The 21,087-nt window shown below is 47.4% G+C and overlaps 1 protein-coding gene across 3 annotated transcripts in view; it reads left to right on the plus strand.

Moving 5' to 3' along the window:
• LOC137534466 (zinc finger protein 84-like) overlaps positions 1–21,087 on the plus strand; it is a 44,544-nt gene that overhangs the window by 3,241 nt on the left and 20,216 nt on the right. For 2 of the 3 annotated variants that reach the window (XM_068255968.1, XM_068255969.1), the window contains exons 2-5: positions 500–615; positions 12,024–12,149; positions 12,280–12,358; positions 12,777–12,874. In XM_068255968.1, coding sequence (XP_068112069.1) covers positions 511–615; positions 12,024–12,149; positions 12,280–12,358; positions 12,777–12,874 — 408 coding nt within the window. In that variant the 5' untranslated portion in view covers positions 500–510. Of the gene's footprint in view, positions 1–499; positions 616–12,023; positions 12,150–12,279; positions 12,359–12,776; positions 12,875–21,087 lie in introns of those variants that run through there. The other variant, XM_068255970.1, reaches the window with a different exon arrangement.

Here is a 21,087-nt window from a genome sequence, read left to right on the forward strand (position 1 = left end):
ATGTTTTGGGATTTTAGGGGGGTTTCTGCATAGCGTATTTTTCGCCATATAAGACACACTTTTTCTCCCCAAAAAAATGGGGAGAAAAAGTCCCTGCGTCTTATACGGCAAAGTCAGGGAATCCCCGAATTACGAACGCCCGCCGCTACGAACCGCGACCCTCCGCGACGTCAGAGATTCCCTGCCTGTGCCTCCTCTCCCGCCACATGCTATCTCCCTCCAATTTGTCATCAGACCCCTGTGTGTGCAGTGTCTATGTGTCCCCCGGTGTGCCTCCACTATGCCCCACTAATGCCCTGGCCTCCGCTAATCCCCCTCTAATGTTCTGCACAGGTAGCTATAATCAAATGCTTTATGCATTCCTTATGTACTCTGCATGGCTCTACCACCCACAAGTGACCACAATGGGGAGTTCTGGGGGGAGTCCTGTACCAGTGGTTTCAACACTAACAACTGTGCAACTCAGATTATCCTCCCTTTATTACCTATCAAATGGCAGGAACATCCAGTATGGATCACAGGACCACACCACAGAGGATGGACGAGGACCAGAGTCACATGACCGAGAGGATATTCGACTTCACCCTGGAGATAATCTGTCTTCTGACTGGAGAGGTGAGGAGGATTCAAGGAGGTCATGTGACATAACAACAACAAATAACATTTGTAAAGCGCTTTTCTCCCGTAGGACTCAAAGCGCATAACTTTTAACTGTTTACCCCTTCAGACCATATCAGTATTTAATACTGACCTTCTATGAACGCTAGTTTCTTAAACTTGGTAGATTTTTACTGCAGCAATCTTGATTGCTCTGACAGCTGACCCCTTCTGGAATGGATGAGGAGTGATGCTGATTGGCACTTGATCATTGTGTGTCATAAAATGAGTGGGGGAGGGGCATAATTAAATAGGAACTCTAGTAGCTTATTTTTTTTTTACAATATTAATTTATAAATGATTTAGTTAGTGTTTGCCCATTGTAAAATCTTTAGGAAGTGTTTCTGATGCTGAAATTTTACGTAAAAGTGGGTATCCTGCATAATTGACTTCATTCTACTATATGTCATTTCGATTCCTCTTTAACTAGGCCATATAGTAGTAGAAACTCCTAATCCTGGGCAGCACAGTGGCATAGTGGTTTAGCGCTCTCGCCTTGCAATGATGGGTCCCCCGGTTAGAATCCCAGCCAGGTCAACATCTGCAAGGAGTTTGTATGTTCTCCCCGTGTCTGCTTGGGTTTCCTCCGGGCACTCCGGTTTCCTCCCACATCCAAAAAACATACAGATAAGTTAATTGGCTTCCCTCTAAAAAAAAAAATTGGCCCTAGACTAAAAATATACAGTACATGCACTACACAATACATGCATAGATATATGACTATGTTTGGGACTAGATTGTGAGCTCCTTTGAGGGACAGTTAGTGACAAGACTATATATATGTACTCTGTACAGCGCTGCGGAAGATGTCGGCGCTATATAAATACGAAATAATAATAATATTATGGATTTGTAGCACACAACAGAGAGGCAGGTTTGTCATCACCAAGGCACCCCAAGATGTGGGGGGACGCTTATTTAATGAACATTGATGGTGGTTTAGAATACCCCTACAAGATGCAACAGCAGTTCCTTACTCCCTCCCTCCCTCCCTCCCTGTTTTAATATGGTCTAAAGTGACTGAGCAATGAGATTTAAGAAGAAAATGTTCCATTCCTAACCTCCTCTCCAACTACAATATAACTGACATACGCGGTGCTAGTAAAAAAAGGGCGCACAGGGATAGTGGACAAAAAGGGCGCTGCCATAGACTGCAATGCAAAATATCGGCTATTCGGCGCCCGACAGGAAAAAAGGACGCCCGAGAAATAGCGGTTACAGGGATCGTGGTAACAAAAGTTTTCGTTTACAGGATAAGGTTTATAACAAATATCGTTTATAAGTTCGTTTTGACTTTGTGTTATACTTATTTTTTCGTTTTTAAATTTCGCTTATATGAGTTTTACTTTTTTTTTTTGTTTTAAAATTTCGCTTACAAAAAGTATAACAACTAAATTTTCGTTTACACTTCTTTTATCATTTAAAATTCTCTACAGCCCGCAGCACTGATCAGGTATGTGCCAGGGCGATCAGACTTCCCCCCCCCCCCTTTTTTCCCCACTAGGGGGATGTCCTGCTGGGGGGGTCTGATCGCCGCCGGCTATTATTGATTTGCGGGGGGGGGGGGGGGGCTCCTCAAAGCCCCCCTCCGCAGTGTTTTCTGTACTCACCTCGGATCCCTCCCTCTCCCTTCCCCTCTGAGCGGCGCAGGACGGATATCCGTCCTGCGCCTGATAGGATAGGCTTCTGCCTATAAGATGCAGGCGATCCCCGGCCAATCAGAGGCCGGGGATCGGCGATCTACGTCACGGGCGCTGCCGTGCAGCACCGTCGTATGATGTAAACAGCGGGGGTTTCTTCCCCGTGTGTTTACATTATGCGTGCGAGCCGCGATTGGCGGCTTGCACACTGTTCACGGAGACAGTCTCCGTGAACTGGCATGGAACTGACAAAAAATAAAATCTTCTATGAACTTACCATACTCCTAACGGAATACCTTTGGGTGTCTTCTTTCTAAAATGGGGACATTTGTGGGGTTCCTATACTGCCCTGGCATTTTAGGGGCCCTAAACCGTGAGGAGTAGTCTTGAAACCAAATGTCGCAAAATGACCTGTGAAATCCTAAAGGTACTCATTGGACTTTGGGCCCCTTAGCGCACTGAGGGTGCAAAAAAGTGCCACACATGTGGTACCGCTGTACTCAGGAGAAGTAGTATAATGTGTTTTGTGGTGTATTTTTACACATACCCATGCTGGGTGGGAGAAATATCTCTGTAAATGACAATTTTTTTGATTTTTTTTTACACACAATTGTCCATTTACAGAGAGATTTCTCCCACCCAGAATGGGTATGAGTAAAAATACACCCCAAAACACATTATACTACTTCTCCTGAGTACGGCGATACCACATGTGTGACACTTTTTTGCAGCCTAGGTGCGCTAAGGGGCCCAACGTCTTATTCACAGGACATTTTGAGGAATTTGTTTTCTAGACAACTCCTCACGGTTTAGGGCCCCTAAAATGCCAGGGCAGTATAGGAACCCCACAAGTGACCCCATTTTAGAAAGACACCCCAAGGTATTCTGTTAGGTGTATGGTGAGTTCATAGAAGATTTTATTTTTTGTCACAAGTTAGTGAAAAATGACACTTTGGGAAAAAAAACAATAAAAATCAATTTCCGCTAACTTTTGACAAAAAATAAAATCTTCTATGAACTCGTCATACACCTAACAGAATACCTTGGGGTGTCTTTTTTCTAAAAAGGGGTCACTTGTGGGGTTCCTATACTGCCCTGGCATTTTATGGGCCCAAAACCGTGAGTAGTCTGCAAACCAAATGTCTCAAAATTACTGTTCAGGGGTATAAGCATCTGCAAATTATCACCACCATCAGGGGGTGGTTAGAGGGGAAAATAGATGCAATCAATGCACTGGGGAGGTGATCGGAAGGGGGTCTGAGGGGGATCTGAGGGTTTGGCCGAGTGATCAGGAGCCCACACGGGGGAAATTAGGGCCATATCTGATGGGTAGGTGTGCTAGGGGTGACAGGTGGTGACAGGAGGTGATTGATGGGTGTTTCAAGGTGTGATTAGTGGGGGGAATAGATGCAAGCAATGCACTGGCGCGGTGATCAGGGCTGGGGTCTGAGGGTGTGGGCGGGTGATTGGGTGCCCTAGGGGCACATAGGGGTCTAATCTGATGGGTAGCAGTGACAGGTGGTGACAGGGGGTGATTGATGGGTAATTAGTGGGTGTTTAGAGGAGAGAACAGATGCAATGCACTTGGGAGGTGATCTGACGGCGGGTCTGCAGGCGATCGGATGGTGTGGGTGGGTGATCAAATTGCCCGCAAGGGGCAGGTTAGGGGCTGATTGATGGGTGGCAGTGACAGGGGGTGATTGACGGGTGGCAGTGACAGGGGGTGATTGATGGGTGATTGATAGGTGATTGACAGGTGATCAGTGGGTTATTACAGGGAAGAACAGATGTAAATAATGCACTGGCGAATTGATAAGGGGGGGTCTGAGGGCAATCTGAGCGTGTGGGCGGTTGATTGGGTGCCCGCAAGGGGCAGATTAGGGTCTACTCTGATGGGTAACAGTGACAGGTGGTGATAGGGGGTGATTGATGTGTGATTGATGGGTAATTAGTGGGTGTTTAGAGAAGAGAACAAATGTAAACAATGCACTTGGGAGGTGATCTGACGACAGGTTTGCGGGCGATCTAATGGTGTGGGTGGGTGATCAGATTGCCCGCAAGGGGCAGGTTAGGGGCTGATTGACGGGTGGCAGTGACAGGGGGTGATTGATGGGTGGCAATGACAGGGGGTGATTGATGGGTGGCAGTGACAGGGGGTGATTGATAGGTGATCAGTGGGTTATTACAGGGAAGAACAGATGTAAATAATGCACTGGCGAATTGATAAGGGGGGGGGGGGGGTCTGAGGGCAATCTGAGCGTGTGGGCGGGTGATTGGGTGCCCGCAAGGGGCAGAATAGGGTCTGATCTGATAGGTAACAGTGACAGGTGGTGATAGGGGGTGATTGATGGGTAATTAGTGGGTGTTTAGAGAAGAGAACAAATGTAAACAATGCACTTGGGAGGTGATCTAACGACAGGTTTGCGGGCGATCTAATGGTGGGGGTGGGTGATCAGATTGCCCGCAAGGGGCAGGTTAGGGGCTGATTGACGGGTGGCAGTGACAGGGGGTGATTGATGGGTGATTGACGGGTGATTGACAGGTGATCAGGGGGGGATAGATGCATACAGTACACAGGGGGGGGGGGGGTCTGGGGAGAATCTGAGGGGTGGGGGGTGATCAGGAGTCCCCAGGGGGCAGTTTAGGGAATTAAAAAAAAATTGCGTTGATAGATAGTGACAGGGAGTGATTGATGGGTTATTAGTGTGTTTGGGTGCAGACTAGGGTGTATACAAAGTGTATTATACAGGCTGCCTCCTGCCCTGGTGGTCCCAGTGTCCGAGGGACCACCAGGGCAGGCTGCAGCCTGTATAATACACTTTGTATACATTACAAAGTGTATTATACACTTTGTAGCGGCGATCACGGGGTTAACAACCCGCCGGCACTTCCGAACGGCCGGCGGGTTGTCGTCGCGGGTGGGCGGAGCCAGTTGCCGGGGGAAGCACGCGTCATCAATGACGCGATCGCTCCCCCGGCATGCCGAAAGGACGCAACGCCCTTGGGCGTATTGCGGTCCTTTCGGCGTCCACTTTGCCGCTGCCCATCGGCTGTGGGCGGTCAGCAAGTGGTTAAATACCGTTTCTCAACCTGATTGTATTAGAAATACATCACTTTTGGTATTAACTTTGTTTTTACACTTATAATGCGTTGATTATAGTTACTAAAATATCGCTTTTAATACTACTGTCATTTTAAGATTTCTAGTGTGTGTGTGTGTGTGTGTGTGTGTGTGTGTGTGTGTGTGTGTGTGTGTGTGTGTGTGTTTTATCAGAAAAGCACCTCACCAGTGGCAAGGGCCCACTGGTGAGTAGAGAGGTCAGACAGGCTAGGTTCGGCAACTGAGAGGCAGATACAGTACAGAATCAGTAGGCAAAAGAGTAGTAGGTATTCAGGCAGAGGTTCAGCAACTAGATCAGATGGGCAGAGGTACAGAAACGTTAAGCAATAGCGGAGTCCGAGATAAGCCAGTCATACACAGAATATCAATAATAATACAATAAACAATAGTCCTAGTCTTGTGTGGAATCCCTGGTTTCCTCTTAGATCAAAGCACACCGGATACTGGTCTAAGGTCTGAGCGCTAACACGTATGTATTTGCAAGAGCAGACAGGTTACGAGTAAATCGTGCAGGCTTAAGAAGCAGAGGAGACCTCACAGCCGCGCCCACTACAATTAGCCAATCCTGAGCGCGTGAGTACCCTCTGACGTCAGCCGACCAGCGGGTCAGCTGACGCGCCTCCTCCCGGCATAAAGGTCCTGTCTACACGCACGGCCGCGCGATAGAGCAACCCTATGTGCTAATGACAATTCCGTCCCTGGCGTGCTAGACGCCGGTGGAACGGAAAAATCCTCCGAGCAGGGAACTGAGGCGGCTGCGGAGACACCCTGCGTGCCCGCAGCCGCAGATGTTACAGTACCCCCCCCCCCCCCCCCTTGAGGCGTGAAACTCTTTTTTTAAGTTCTTCCACATGCATACGATGAGTGGGAACCCAAGACCTCTCCTCAGGTCCATACCCCCTCCAATGAACCAGGTATTGTATAGAGTTGCGCACAAACCGAGAATCCAAAATTTGTTCTATCTCATACTCAGGTTCCCCATCAATCACCACGGGGGGGAGAGGAATCCACATGTACTGCAGGTTTTAACAAGGACACATGAAATGTCTTAACACCTTTCCAACTGGACGGAAGTGAAACAGCATATGTGACCTTATTGATTCTCTTGGAGACAGGGTATGGGCCTATATATCTAGGGCCCAATTTGGCAGAGGGCTGCTTCAGAGCCAAATGACGAGTAGACACCCACACCAGATCCACCGGTGCAAAGTCCCACTCTCACGAACGTCTCCTGTCTGCCTGTTTTTTCTGAGTTACAAAAGCCTTCTTGGGATTTTTCTGAACCAAGGCCCAGATCTCCTTTAAGGTTCCCTGCCACTCCTCCAGTGCTGGAAAAGGAGATGCCACCACAGGCAAAGAAGAGAACTTAGGAGATTACCAGTCACAACCAGAAACAGAGAGAACCCCCGAGGAGGAACTCTTCAAATTATTATGGGCAAACTCTGCAAACGGCAAGAACTTGGCGCAATCAGTCTGGGCGTCTGCCACATAACAACTCAGGAACTGTTCCAGGGACTGGTTAACCCTTTCCGTTTGCCCATTTGTCTGTGGGTGGTAGCCGGAGGAAAATGATAGGTTCATGCCCAGAGGATTACAAATGGCCCTCCAAATTTTGGAGACGAACTGGACTCCCCTATCTGACACCACATTCTCCGGCATACCATGTAAACGAAAAATGTGGTGAATGAAGAGCTCTGCCAGTTCTTGAGCAGAGGGGAGTCCATCCAAAGGAATGAAACGGGCCATTTTACTGAACCTATCGACTACCACCCATATGACAGTTTTTCCCTGAGACCTGGGCATTCCCCTATAAAGTCCATGGACAAGTGTGTCCATGGCTGCTCTGGCACGGGTAGTGACTGTAAAGTGCCAACGGGAGCTTGTCTGGAGGGTTTGCTCCTGGCACAAACAGAACAGCCCCCCACAAAGTCCTTACAGTCAGATACAATGGAGGGCCACCAAACACATCTGTCCAATAACTCCTGCGTACGGGCAACACCAGGGTGACCTACATTCTTATGGGAGTGAAACATATGAAGAATCTTAAATCTGAATTGAAGAGGTACAAATAGAACTCCATCTGGTTTCCCTTCTGGGGCTTCCTGCTGAAATGGACTCAGCATAGTTGCCCAGTCCTTCCAGGCCTCCATATCAGTGGAACCAGAGGAGTGAGATGGTAACCCTTCCACTTGGATCTCAGCAGCTCCTACTGTGACTTTCTCCAAACAATGATGATGACATTAGGAGGACCAGGCTAATAATTGTCTGGAACTCCAGTCAATCTGAGGGGAGTGTTTTCTATGCCACGGCACACCGAGAATCACTGTGGAGGTAGACATCTCTAGAACCAAAAACTGTATCTGTTCTTTGTGCAACACCCCCAACTGACACAACAATAACGGAGTCTGAGTGAGTGGTAATTTTCCTTGCAACGGTGAATCATCCATTGCAGTCACTATAATCTGACGTTTCACAGGAAGGAGAGGAAAACCAAACTTAATGGCGAAGTCATATGCCATTACATTAACTGCAGAACCGGAGTCTACAAAGGCCTGGGTGGAATGGACTTGATCCTCCCAGGTAATAGAACACGGGAGCAGTACACGCTTATTAGAGGTAAGATTGGATCGCCTAGGGTAGTCGCCTAGGGTAGTACCTCCAGCTACACCTAGGCGATGGAGTTTTCCGCCTTCCTGGGACAATTTGCTACAATATGCCCCTTCTCTGCACAATAGTCTCTCGGTACGCCTCCTGTTCTTCTCAACCTCAGTGAGCTTGGACTGTCCAATTTCCATCGGCTCATCTGGCGGAGGAGAGGGAGGAACAGGAGGAGAGAACATGCCAGAAGCAAGTCTCCCTGGCGTTCTGCCTCGAGTCTGCTTCTGGTATCGCTCTCGGTGATCAATTTTAACCACTTAAGGACCAGCGGTCTCTGGGCACTTAAAGACCAGAGACCGCTGGTCCAATCCCGATGAAATCCCGACGAATCGCCGCACATACCCGCCGCAACCGCCGTCATCGCCGCTCGCCGGGACCCTCAGGACATAGACTCTACCGTCTCTATGACGGCAGAGTCATGTGAGCCGGTCAGGAGCCGCTTTCATTGGCTCCTGACCCTGTTTTTCAATGTAAGCCAATGGGAACGGCTTGCCAATGAAATCGGCTCCTGACCGGCTCACATGACTCTGCCGTCCTAGAGACAGGCAGAGCCTGTGAGATGCGGCGAGAATCGTCGGGTTTGAGCGGCACGATCGGCGGGTAGCGGCGGAAACGGCGGATGCGCGCTGCGGACAGTGATTGAGATCTACGCCCTGCCAGCCAGGAGCCCACCAATACAGGGCGTAGATCTCAATCACTGCGGTCCGAAAATGGTTAATTGCCAGGGAAATGGCCTCATCAACTGACTTAGGCTCAGGGTGACCTAACATAAGATCAGCCACTGCCTCGGATAATCCTGACAAAAAACAATCTAATAATGCATACTGCCCCCATTTGGCTGACACCGCCCACCTTCTGAACTCAGCGGCATAATTTTCAACTGAGTTATGACCCTGCCTGAGAGTCTTAAGCTTCCTCTCTGCCGTCATTGCTAAATCCGGATCATCATATATAACTGCCATCGCTTTAAAGAAGTCCTGAACAGAGGCCAAGGCCTCATGCCCATCAGGGAGACTGTAGGCCCAGGACTGCGAATCACCTGATAATCAGGTCTTTATCAGTGTGACTCTCTGGCTCTCTGTGCCTGAAGATACTGGGCGTAACTCAAAATAAGAAAGGCATCGGTGCTTAAAGTTTCTAAAGTCAGAGCGATGTCCTGAAAATGTTTCAGGAGGTGGTATCCTGGGCTCATTAACAGGAGGGGATGACACTTGTGCATTCGGACTTTTCAGACGATTAACTGACTCAAGCAATTGATCTATCTTGGCCTGCTGTACGTTAACCGTCTTGACGAGATCGATAACGGTCGTGGTCAAAAGTTCAATCTGATTGCACAGTGTATCCATATTTTATCTGGTCTGCTGTTCTGTAATGATTGTAATAATATTTTGGTGTAGCAACACAGACGTCTGATTATGTGGTGATCTGCAGAATCACCAATAATACTGACGCTATACCTGATTATGTGGTGATCTGCAGAATCACCAATAATGCAAGTATAGCGAACAGGAACACAGAGTGAGATGTGCTTGGTGCAACAGTAACTGATTAGTTTAATGAGACCTCACCAGAGGAGCTGGTGGGTACCATCAGAAACAGTAACTGAGTAGATTAACTAAACCTCACCAGAGGAGCTGGTGGGTACTATCAGAAAAGCACCTCACCAGTGGCAAGGGCCCACTGGTGAGTAGAGAGGTCAGACAGGCTAGGTTCGGCAACTGAGAGGCAGATACAGTACAGAATCAGTAGGCAAAAGAGTAGTAGGTATTCAGGCAGAGGTTCAGCAACTAGATCAGATGGGCAGAGGTACAGAAACGTTAAGCAATAGCGGAGTCAGAGATAAGCCAGATCTATGTGCTAATGACAATTCCGTCCCCGGCGTGCTAGACGCCGGCGGAACGGAAAAATCCGCCGAGCAGAGAACTGAGGCGGCTGCGGAGACACCCTGCGTGCCCGCAGCCGCAGATGTTACTGGGGGTCTTAGGTTTAGGCACCACCAGGGGGGGTCTTAGGTTTAGGCACCACTAGGGGGGTCTTAGGTTTAGGCACCACCAGGGGGGTCTTAGGTTTAGGCAACACCAGGTGGATCTTAGGTTTAGGCACCACCAGGGGGGGTCTTAGGTTTAGGCACCACCAGGGGAGTCTTAGGTTTAGGCACTACCAGGGGGGTCTTAGGTTTAGGCACCACCAGGGGGTCTTAGGTTTAGGCACCACCAGGGGGGTCTTAGGTTTAGGCACCACCAGGGGGGTCTTAGGTTTAGGCACCACCACGGGGGTCTTAGGTTTAGGCACCACCAGGGGGTCTTAGGTTTAGGCACCATCAGGGGGTTCTAGGGGTTAGGGATAGGTATAGGGAGGGTAAGGTATAGTTACAGTGCAATATACACCACCAGGGGGGTGGTTAGGTTTAGGCACCATCAGGGAGGTCTAGGAGTTAGGTATAGGGAGGGTTAGGTATAGTTACAGTGCAATATACACCACCAGGGGGGTGGTTAGGTTTAGGCGCCACCAGGGGGGTGGTTAGGTTTAGGCGCCACCAGGGGGGTGTTTAGGTTTAGGCACCACCAGGGGGGTCTTAGGTTTAGGCACAACCAGGAGGGTCTTAGGTTTAGGCACAACCAGGAGGGTCTTAGGTTTAGGCACCACCAGGGGAGTCTTAGGTTTAGGCACCAGCAGGGGGGTCTTAGGTTTAGGCACCACCAGGGGATTCTTAGGTTTAGGCACCACTAGGGGAGTCTTAGGTTTAGGCACCACCAGGGAAGTCTTAGGTTTAGACGCCACCAGGGGGGTCTTAGGTTTAGGCACCACCAGGGGGGTCTAGGGGTTAGGGATAGGTACAGGGAGGGCTCTGTATGAGAGTAAGGTTAGCTATAGTTACAGTACAATATATGTAATCTATACAATTTATTACATTATGTGTATTTACACAAAGGGGGGGGGGGTCTAGGTGTTAGGAAAAGGATTAAGGATATATATCAGTGACCCTAAAGTTAGGTATAATTGCAGTAAAATACCTGTAAAGTCTACCATTCTATTACTATGCTTTATACAAGTGTAAATATCGTTTTTGTTATAGACGCTATTTGACGTTTCATTTCAGAATTTGTTTGCTGTTATAGACGGTATTTTGCCATTTCATTTCCGTTTATTTAACCTATTTAGCACTACATTGTCGTTTATAACCTCTTTCACGAAAAATATGGTTTTGCATTCAAACTTACAATTTCGGCTATATCCCGCGCCCTTTTTTCAAGACGCCCTTTTTTGATACACGCGACACACACTGTCACTCTAACAAGTCAGGCCACCAGTTAACATGCTGCTGGCTTACAATGATTGGGCTTTATAGGCTGTGGGTGGGACCATATCTCAGGTGGCCACAAGCATCCTATGATTGGTGTCCATGTGAGGAGATATGTCTCTTCCTACATAGGATTCCATTGCTTTACTCAGCACTGCCTGCTGATTGGCTGCTTTGGGGGCAAGTGCACTATGGGATTGTCTGCCAAATTCATCACCACAGACATCTCAGGTGTTCAGTTCTATATTTCAGTACTCAAATCTGCAGTGTTTGGGATCAACTCAACTGCTTCCAGGCGGTAGTGATTGAAATCTAAGCCCTGTGTGGCTGCTTATTCCTGCCAGGGCATAGATTTCAATCATCCCCACAGGGCCGTCTGCTCACTCTCGTGGTTCCATTGCACCTGCTCACTCTGCTGTCCTGCTGACAGCAGGGCTTCCTTATATCGGGAAGACAATTTCATTGGCTCCTGACCCTGTGATTGCTGTGAGCCAATCACAGCAACCACATTTCTTAAAAGGGCTCTGGTCTTAAAGGGGCTGTAGCCTTCCGGTCCCAAAGTGGTTAATAAAGCATAAACCTGACTGTAGGGGAGAGGAAGCTTCTGGGACGGTCATATCTCATTAATTTTTGTCTTTCCATACAGCATTCTCCGCCAGTGAAGTCGGATGATCACGTGACCATCATGGTTCCCCCATCTCACTCTGTGATATCTAACAAGCAGAAGATTCTGGAAATCATCAGGAAGATGATGGAGCTGCTGACAAGAGAGGTGAGCAGTGCTGGAAATTATGGAAGATAATCTAGCGACATCAAGGGATGTGTCTGGGTGGTGACTGTATCGTTGCATGTGTCCTGTTCCTATAAGGTATGAGGATGTGACTGTATGTTTCTCCATGCAGGAGTGGCAGTATATAGAAGGACACAAGGACATTGATAAAGATGCCATGATGGAGAATAAGTTGCCCCTCACATCACCAGGTAAGAGAAGACTTTCATTTTTTTTATAAAGGAGAGAGCAGTACAGAGGGTCCACTTAGATCCCCCATCATTTTAAAGGAGAATTGAAGTGAAAGTGATATGGAGGCTGCCATATTTATTTCCTTTTAAACAATACCAGTTGCCTGGCAGCCCCGCTGATCTATTCGGATGCTGTAATGTCTCATTCACACCAGAAACAAGCATGCAGCTAATCTTGTCAGATCTGACAATAATGTCAGATCTGACTGCTGCATGCTTGTTCAGGGGCTATGGCTAAAAGAATTAGAGGCAGGACAGCCAGGCAACTGGTATTGCTTACAAGGAAATAAATTTGGCAGCCTCCATAACCCTCTCGCTTCAATTGTCCTTTATATGCATAGATGTAAATGTATTCACTCAGTGTGTGTGTTTCCTACAGATGGATCCAGGAACAGAAACCCACCAGAGAGATGTACAGGTCCTCTTTACTCCTGGGACTGTCCACAGGAAGATCACACCATTCCCCACCATTATCAGGTAGGTGAAGCTCTGGGCCATCAGAGACCCCAAACTGTGTGACATTGGGGTTGGTACCATAACCGCAAGTAATAGTGCTGTGTGCAGGTAGCCCAGGAAATATTACCGTTACTACTTCCAGCAGTGTACCACATGTTATGCAGTTAGCGCTACCTGCAGTACGTATGTAATGTAAGTGTTGCTATGATAATACACATTGTGCTACTTGCATAATATGCGTTACCATAGTAATGCTCATGTTATTCATGTACTGCTGAGCCCTGTTATTGTGTCACGTGTGGTATACTGTTGGCAGTAGAAGCGGTTATGTTACTGTTCGCTGCCTGCGCATGGCAACATTACCAGTGGTTAGTGCATCAACTCTTACTAAAGTGGCACTGCGTTCAAAAGAAAAAAGAGGTGTGTGCTCAAACCTGTCTTATATACTGGCTGCCAAATGTCTGTTGGCTAATTAAATTGGCACAGCAAATGCAAATTGCATCTGCTTGCTAGAAACGGTAGTCTAAATTAACTCGCTGCTATTTCCTGCAGGAGTTGGCCCACGTAAAATTCTTTACATCTCAACAGGGGTGCCGCATGTAGGCCTCCTATACCCCCAAGAAATGGGGGGCAGCTCTGACAGCACCTCGAGCTCTGCCACAACTCGGGAGCGCAGCAACTTCACCTTGAAAGTTCCTCTCTCCCCCATCACCCTCTGTAATTACCTCTCTCCCCTCAGCACCCTTAGTAATCCCCTCTCTCCCCTCAGCACCCTCAGTAATCCCCTCTCTCCCCCAACACCCTCAGTAATCCCCTCTCTCCCCTCAGCACCCTCAGTAATCCCATCTCTCCCCCAGCACCCTCAGTAATCCCCTCTCTCCCCCATCACCCTCTGTAATCCCCTCTCTTCCCCCAGCACCCTCAGTAATCCCCTCTCTCCCCCAGCACCCTCAGTAATCCCCTCTCTTCCCCAGCACCCTCAGTAATCCCCTCTCTCCCCTCAGCTCCCTTAGTAATCCCCTCTCTCCCCTCAGCTCACTTAGTAATCCCCTCTCTCCCCTCAGCACCCTTAGTAATCCCCTCTCTCCCCTCAGCTCCCTTAGTAATCCCCTCTCTCCCCTCAGAACCCTTAGTAATCCCCTCTCTCCCCTCAGAACCCTTAGTAATCCCCTCTCTCCCCTCAGAACCCTTAGTAATCCCCTCTCTCCCCTCAGCACCCTCAGTAATCCCCTCTCTCCCCCAGCACCCTCAGTAATCCCATCTCTCCCCCAGCACCCTCAGTAATCCCCTCTCTCCCCTCAGCACCCTTAGTAAGCCACCTCTTACCCCATGCTTAGTGAATATGACCCTGTTCTCATTTTTCACTAGTTCGTCTGCATCACTTAATGATCTGCCGTGAGGGTCATAATTTGGAAGGGGGGTGGGGCACTAAGGCCTAATTTTGCTCAGAGCACTGTGGGGGAGATTTATGAACGCATTACCGACAGTTTTTTCTTCTTAATCTGTTTTAACCAGCTGGGAGAACAGTTCTGCATGATAAGAACCTTCTTAAATCCTAGTAATAGTGGCAGTTTAGCATGAATTTCTAGAGCTGCACAACAGTTAAGAGAAGTGCAAATCCATCCCTAAACTGGTGCAGATTAAGAAGTGCTTGAAAGCAGTTCTACAGGTGTAGAACTAATGGCTAGACATGATTGCAGAGTGCAGGCTATACATGATTTGTGATGTGCCCCTCCCCCCTGCAGAATTCCTCCTCAGAGCCTGCTGCTATCAATACAGCAGGTGTGTTGGTTACCTCAGCAACAGCAATTCCCCTCACACACTGCACTGTCTGAGAGACCTTCCTAGCTCCTCCTATTATACAACAGTTTTAGAAGGAATCTGCACTATCTAATGATTTCTTAAGATGCCTGAGACAGTTCTGCATGGATTTCTAAAAACCTACTAATATTTTGTCTCAGACACTCTTGATAAATCTGGCCCTGTGAAACCTGAGGCTGGCCCTACAGAGACCTAAATGTTACCCTTGAAGCTACCTTGAACCAGGATTATCGTTAAGTGGAAATCTCTGTTGATTATTAACATTTCTTTTGCTACATTCATCACCTTCTGCAGAAATTCCATCATAAATCTAGCCTAATTTTTATTTGGGGCATAAACATTTGCCAGTGTAAAAAGTGATCCGTTTACCCTTTACCCTCCTCCTGCCTCAGTATCCCTCATCACTCTGTCTATCTTGACGGAGAGGTTTGAGCTAAAGACTAAAGCTACACATGAGTTTTCTATTGTTGATTTGCATTAACAAGCCAGTTACTGTGTAAAGAATCGGGGAATCCTCCCAGCCTTAAAGTGCATCTCCTGGACAAAACCTTCTATATGTCTATGCTACTTCTTGTAAACGCCTCAATAGTCCTCCCTCTCTTGCAGCCAGAATTGGGCCGTTTTCATAGATTCAGATTTTATAATATCCATTTATTACTCCAAAAAAAAAAACCCAGAGTCAATGGGACTTTGGGCTGCCTGCATTCTTACTTATATTAACCTGCTGAGCGGTCTGGACGAGCTCAGCTCGTCCAACACCGCCAGAGGCTGCAGCTCAGGCCCTGCTGGGCCGATTTGCACCAAATAAAAAGCAGCACACGCAACCGGCACTTTGCCAGCCGCGTGTGCTGCCTGATCGCCGCTGCAGCGCGGCGATCCGCCGCGTGCAGCGGCGAAAGAGGGTCCCCCCAGCCGCCCGAGCCCAGCGTAGCCGGAACAAACAGTTCCGGCCAGCGCTAAGGGCTGGATCGGGGCCGGCTGACGTCAAGACGTCGGCTGACGTCAATGACGTCACTCCGCTCGTCGCCATGGCGACGAGGGAAGCGAAACACGGAGGGCCGCTCATTGCGGCCTTCCGTGTTATCTCTTGCCGCCGGAGGCGATCGGAAGATCGCCCCCGGAGCGCCCTCTAGTGGGCTTTCATGCAGCCAACTTTCAGTTGGCTGCATGAAATAGTTTTTTTTTTATCTAAAAAAAACCCTCCCGCAGCCACCCTGGCGATTTAATCAGAACGCCATGGTGGTTAACATGGTAAATGTTAACTTTTAAACATACAACAATCATAGCATCCTTTCACCATTTATCTCCATAACATCCATGTCGGATGGACCTACTTATGCAGTGTAACCTTAGGGATTCTGTAACGTGATCACCCTCCTCACACACTTCTATCTGTAGTCCTAGAGCGGAATACTTCAAAAAGTCCTAATTCCAGCTACACATTGCTAGAACAAAGAAACCGGGCATTAGAGCAAATTTGAACTTTAGAAAAATAGATATTTCTCAAAAAAGGGCCCCCAACTTTTTATCTTTATATGTGAGATTTTATCTATAGGACCACCCTCAAGATCACCCCACTGTGGTTTGTAAGTAGAAATCGGACATATGCATTAGTCTGGAGGGAGACAAATAAAACAAACTTCTACAGATTATATGGAAATACTCAAACAGACAACTACAGTTACCACAGTATAAAATCATGGCCATATGGTACCTAACACCAGTTTGCATGGCTTTGATTCTCACAGGTAGGGAGAGAAATGGAGAGAGAGGCACAAAGGTCCAGATGTGCTGGAGTTGCCCAGTAATAAAAAAATAATTTGTTTGGAGTTGGAAATAGAGTGATTTTGGAAAAATCATATCCCTAAAAAATTGAGCCTCTCATTGCTGGGTGCAATGTTTTGCTTTTCAAATGAAAAAACTTGAAAAACAAAGAGCCATTGTTGATGAAATAGTGGACTGAAAGAATGTTTATTTTGGGAAGAGGCTGATATAGAGAAGGATGTGACAAAATCAGAGGACCAAAGGTAATGACTTGGGGTGGCTCAACACTACTTGGTGTGATTTGTTGAAGGAAAAAAGTAGACAGTGACGGAGGCACAGATAGGGGGGGGACATGAAGGTGGAGATAGATAGCAAGAAAAAGTTAGGTGAGACGTCAACAGAGAGAGAGTTGTGGCGGGTCAGATGGTGAACAGTCCTAGAGGTGGAGATAGATGACAAGAGAAGGTTAGGTGAGGTGTGACTAGAGAGAGATTGGTGGAGGTGCAGATGGAAAGGTGGAGATGGATGACAAGAGAAGGGTAGGTGATGCGTGAAAAGAGAGAGTGGTGGAGGAATAAATGTGGGAAGGACCTGCCGGGTGGAGATGGATGGCAAGAGAAGGTTAGTTGAGATGTTAATATAGAGAGATTGGTGGAGGCACAGATGGGGCATACATTTGAAATCGGCGCCGGTAGACTTGGGCGCAGGATACAGCCGGAATATGGCTGGTCCTGCTGCTGCACAAGTCCGGGCCGTGTTAATTACTATTCCCCCTCCAGGCTACCATGGATGGTGGGGAATGATATAATTCGGCTTCCAGCGATTGCTGGAGGCCGAATTATTGTGTTTTGAAAGCAACTTCATCTCCATATTCTGACGGCGCCGAGGTTACTCAATGAACGCCGCTATAGATGTAATTCCTATTATACTCTATGGTGGTGTCAGCTGCGCCCAAATCTTCCTGCGCTGAACAGCACTGCTCCGGAGATGGGGGATGGGCCTGGAGGTAGATATGGATGACAAGGTCACGTGAGGTGTGAATAGAGAGAGCGTGATGGAGTCATAGATGGGGGACTGGCCTGGAGGTGGAGAAGGTTGGTTGAGGTGTGAATAGAGAGAGAGTGGTGGAGGCACAGATGGGGGACTGGCTTGGAGATGGAGATAGATGGTGAGAGAAGGTTGCTTGAGGTGTGAATAGAGAGAGAGCGTGATGGATTCATAGATGGGAGACTGGCCTGGAGGTGGAGATAGATAACAAGAGAAGGTTGGGTTAGGTGAGGTGTGAATAGAGAGAGAGAGTGGTGGAGGCACAGATGGGGGACTGGCTTGGAGATGGAGATAGATGGTGAGAGAAGGTTGCTTGAGGTGTGAATAGAGAGAGAGCGTGATGGATTCATAGATGGGAGACTGGCCTGGAGGTGGAGATAGATAACAAGAGAAGGTTGGGTTAGGTGAGGTGTGAATAGAGAGAGAGAGTGGTGGAGGCACAGATGGGGGACTGGCTTGGAGATGGAGATAGATGGTGAGAGAAGGTTGCTTGAGGTGTGAATAGAGAGAGAGCGTGATGGATTCATAGATGGGAGACTGGCCTGGAGATGGAGATAGATAACAAGAGAAGGTTGGGTTAGGTGAGGTGTGAATAGAGAGAGAGAGTGGTGGAGGTACACATGGGTGACTGGCTTGGAGGTGGAGATAGATGGTGAGAGGAGGTTGGTTGAGGTGTGAATAGAGAGTGATATGGAAGCACAAGCGAAATATATCAGTAAAGAAATCTATATTAAAAGTAATTAACAATGATGAAAACTGCAGCAAAAGAGGAAAGGCCCGCACGTTGTCCTAAAATCAGAATCCTTTATTATGGACGTATCCAAAAATCAATACACATGATCACGCATCTCCAGCTGACATGTTTCAGACCTACTGGTCCTTAATCATAGCTGAGGAAAAAGTGACACAGAGTAACCATATATGCCCTCCTCCTGTGGAGGGGGCAGCCCCACCACCCGGGGACACACCCTCAAACTCCACATACAGGAGGGGATATTAACAAAATAGATAAAAGGCTGCTGATGCCGGAAATCAAAATTCAAAGACATTATAATTGATTGTATCTAAAATCCATCATGTCCTCTTTTTCCTTTCATGGCCTAGAGAGGATATCTCAGAACGCGAGGGGTGGTGATATATCCAAACAGCTTAAGAGCCGCGAGGCTCTATGGATTTTTAGGCTGGGTACGTGGCTTCCGAGAGGTCTGAATTCTCGTTGGGACCTAGCTTTAATTACTTAATGTCGTCCCTGTAGCCCGCTGTTTTAAAAACATTCTTTTTATTATATTCAGTTGATTTTATTGTTTTACTATGTATACCACTGGATTGGGGCTGTTAGATGTCGGTTTTTAGATACAATCAATTATAATGTCTTTGAATTTTGATTTCCGGCATCAGCAGCCTTTTATCTATTTTGTTAATATCCCTTCCTGTATGTGGAGTTTGAGGGTGTGTCCCCGGTTGGTGGAGGGCATATATATCGTTACTCTGTGTCACTTTTTCCTCAGCTATGATTAAGGACCAGTAGGTCTGAAACATGTCAGCTGGAGATGCGTGATTATGTGTATTGATTTTTGGATACGTCCATAATAAAGGATTCTGATTTTAGGACAACGTGTGGACCTTTCCTATTTTGCTGCAGACTCTTGGATTTGGCCATCCCGGTCCCAGCACTGTCCTGTTTGAGTGAGCGGTGATTTCGGTGGTTTTCTTAATGATGAAAACTAATAGACAAAATATGAATTTTTCAATGAAGCCTTCTGGAATGTCTGGGAATGGTGATATAAAGCTGAGTGAAAAAAAACAAAAACTTGCATGCAACATTTTCTACCTCTAACAGCCAGGACACTTGTACTGGGTATTAGAGCATGCCCTTATACTGTATGTCATCTGGACAACTGTAATATACTACTTTGTGTTCTACCAGCTAACAGACTGGCACCCTTCCAATCTATTCTGAACTCAGCTGCTCAACTCATTCATCTTTCTTCTTGCTCTTCATTTTCTGTTCCTCTCTGTCAAGCACTTCATTAACTGTCAGTTAACCAGAGCATCCATTTCAAACTATTAACTCAAACTTACAAAGTTCTCCACAATTTCTCTCTCCTTTGTACATCTCCTCACTAGTTTCCAGATACCGACCCAATCACAATCTCCACTCTGCACAAGGCCTTCTTCTGTCATCCTCTAGAATCACCTCCTCGCATTTAACTCATGAGCCTCACCTCTCCTCTGGAATCTCCTTCCAAAACACACTTTTCTGCAACATTTTAAATCTTTAAAGTGTACCTGAGATGGCAGGACATACCTGTGGCTTCCTCCAGCCCCCTCCATGCCGATCGCTCCCTCGCCGGCATCCTCCACCTCCTGGATCCTTTGGTAGCAGCTCCTTATCTTTGACCAGTCGGCACATGCACAGTCCGTACACCTGCTCCCCCGTCTCGCTCCCATGGCTGGGAGCGTTCTTCGCCTGCGCAGAAGTACTGTGCAGATACAGAACTCTACAACCCGCAGGAGTGTGCCGGGGGGGGGAGGTGCGCGGCCTGAATGCACATGCGCAGTACGCCCCAACTGCCAAAGATACTGGAGCTTCTACTGATAGATCCAGGAAGTGGAGGATGCCGGCAAAGAAGCGATCACCATGGAGGGGACTGGAGGAAGCCACAGGTATGTATAAAACTTTTATAACCTACCATCTCCGGTTCTCTTTAAAGAGACTCTGTAACAACATTTTCAGACTTATTTCTTCTATCCTATAAGTTCCTATACCTCTTCTAATGTGGTCTGGCTTACTGCAGCCTTTTCTAGTTGCACTGTCTCTGTAATATATTAAATCTTCTTTCCTTTGTCAGGCTTTGTCGAGGCAGAGAGGAATGCACTGCCTCTGCTGTGATGGGGAGAAGTTATGCACACCCCCTCCACGCCCCCTGCAGGCTCTGTGTGTGTACTTTGTTTATTAGTCACAGACAGCTGTCTGCTCTCAATTTCAGCTTGTCTGAGGGAGAAGGAAGCTACCCATGCTGAGAAACTGAGAATCCCTGACTGGAGTTCACTACGTAATAAAAACTTGTAGTATACCGTAACATACCGCTGTATATATATATATATATAAACACTGCCTAAAACTGGCAATTAAAAGCCAGGATCATGGCGAGGAGCGGCGGAAATGGCACAGAGGGACCCAGGAGATCACAGTGACTCGATTGTTATGTTTTTTATTGTACAGATCAGACAGTACAGATTATATGGATGTTTCCTGTTAAACAATACCAGTTGCCTGGCAGTCCAGCTGATCTCTGTGACTGCAATAGTGGCTGAATCACATCCTGAAACAAGCATGCAGCTAATCCAGTCTGACTTCAGTCAGAGCACCTGATCTGCATGCTTGTTCAGGGACTGTGGCTAAAAGTATTAGAGACACAGGATCAGCAGGCGATTCAGGCAACTGGTATTATTTTAAAAGGAAAAATCCATATCCTTCTCAGTTTAGGTTCCCTTTAAAGCGGACCGAAACTAAACATTTGTTTAATTAAAAATATTTAGTTGCACCACTCTGACACATACAAAGATAAATAAACACTCCTTCAAACCTATGATCATTT

Source organism: Hyperolius riggenbachi, chromosome 10 (assembly GCF_040937935.1).
Source record: "Hyperolius riggenbachi isolate aHypRig1 chromosome 10, aHypRig1.pri, whole genome shotgun sequence".
Lineage (NCBI taxonomy): Eukaryota > Metazoa > Chordata > Amphibia > Anura > Hyperoliidae > Hyperolius > Hyperolius riggenbachi.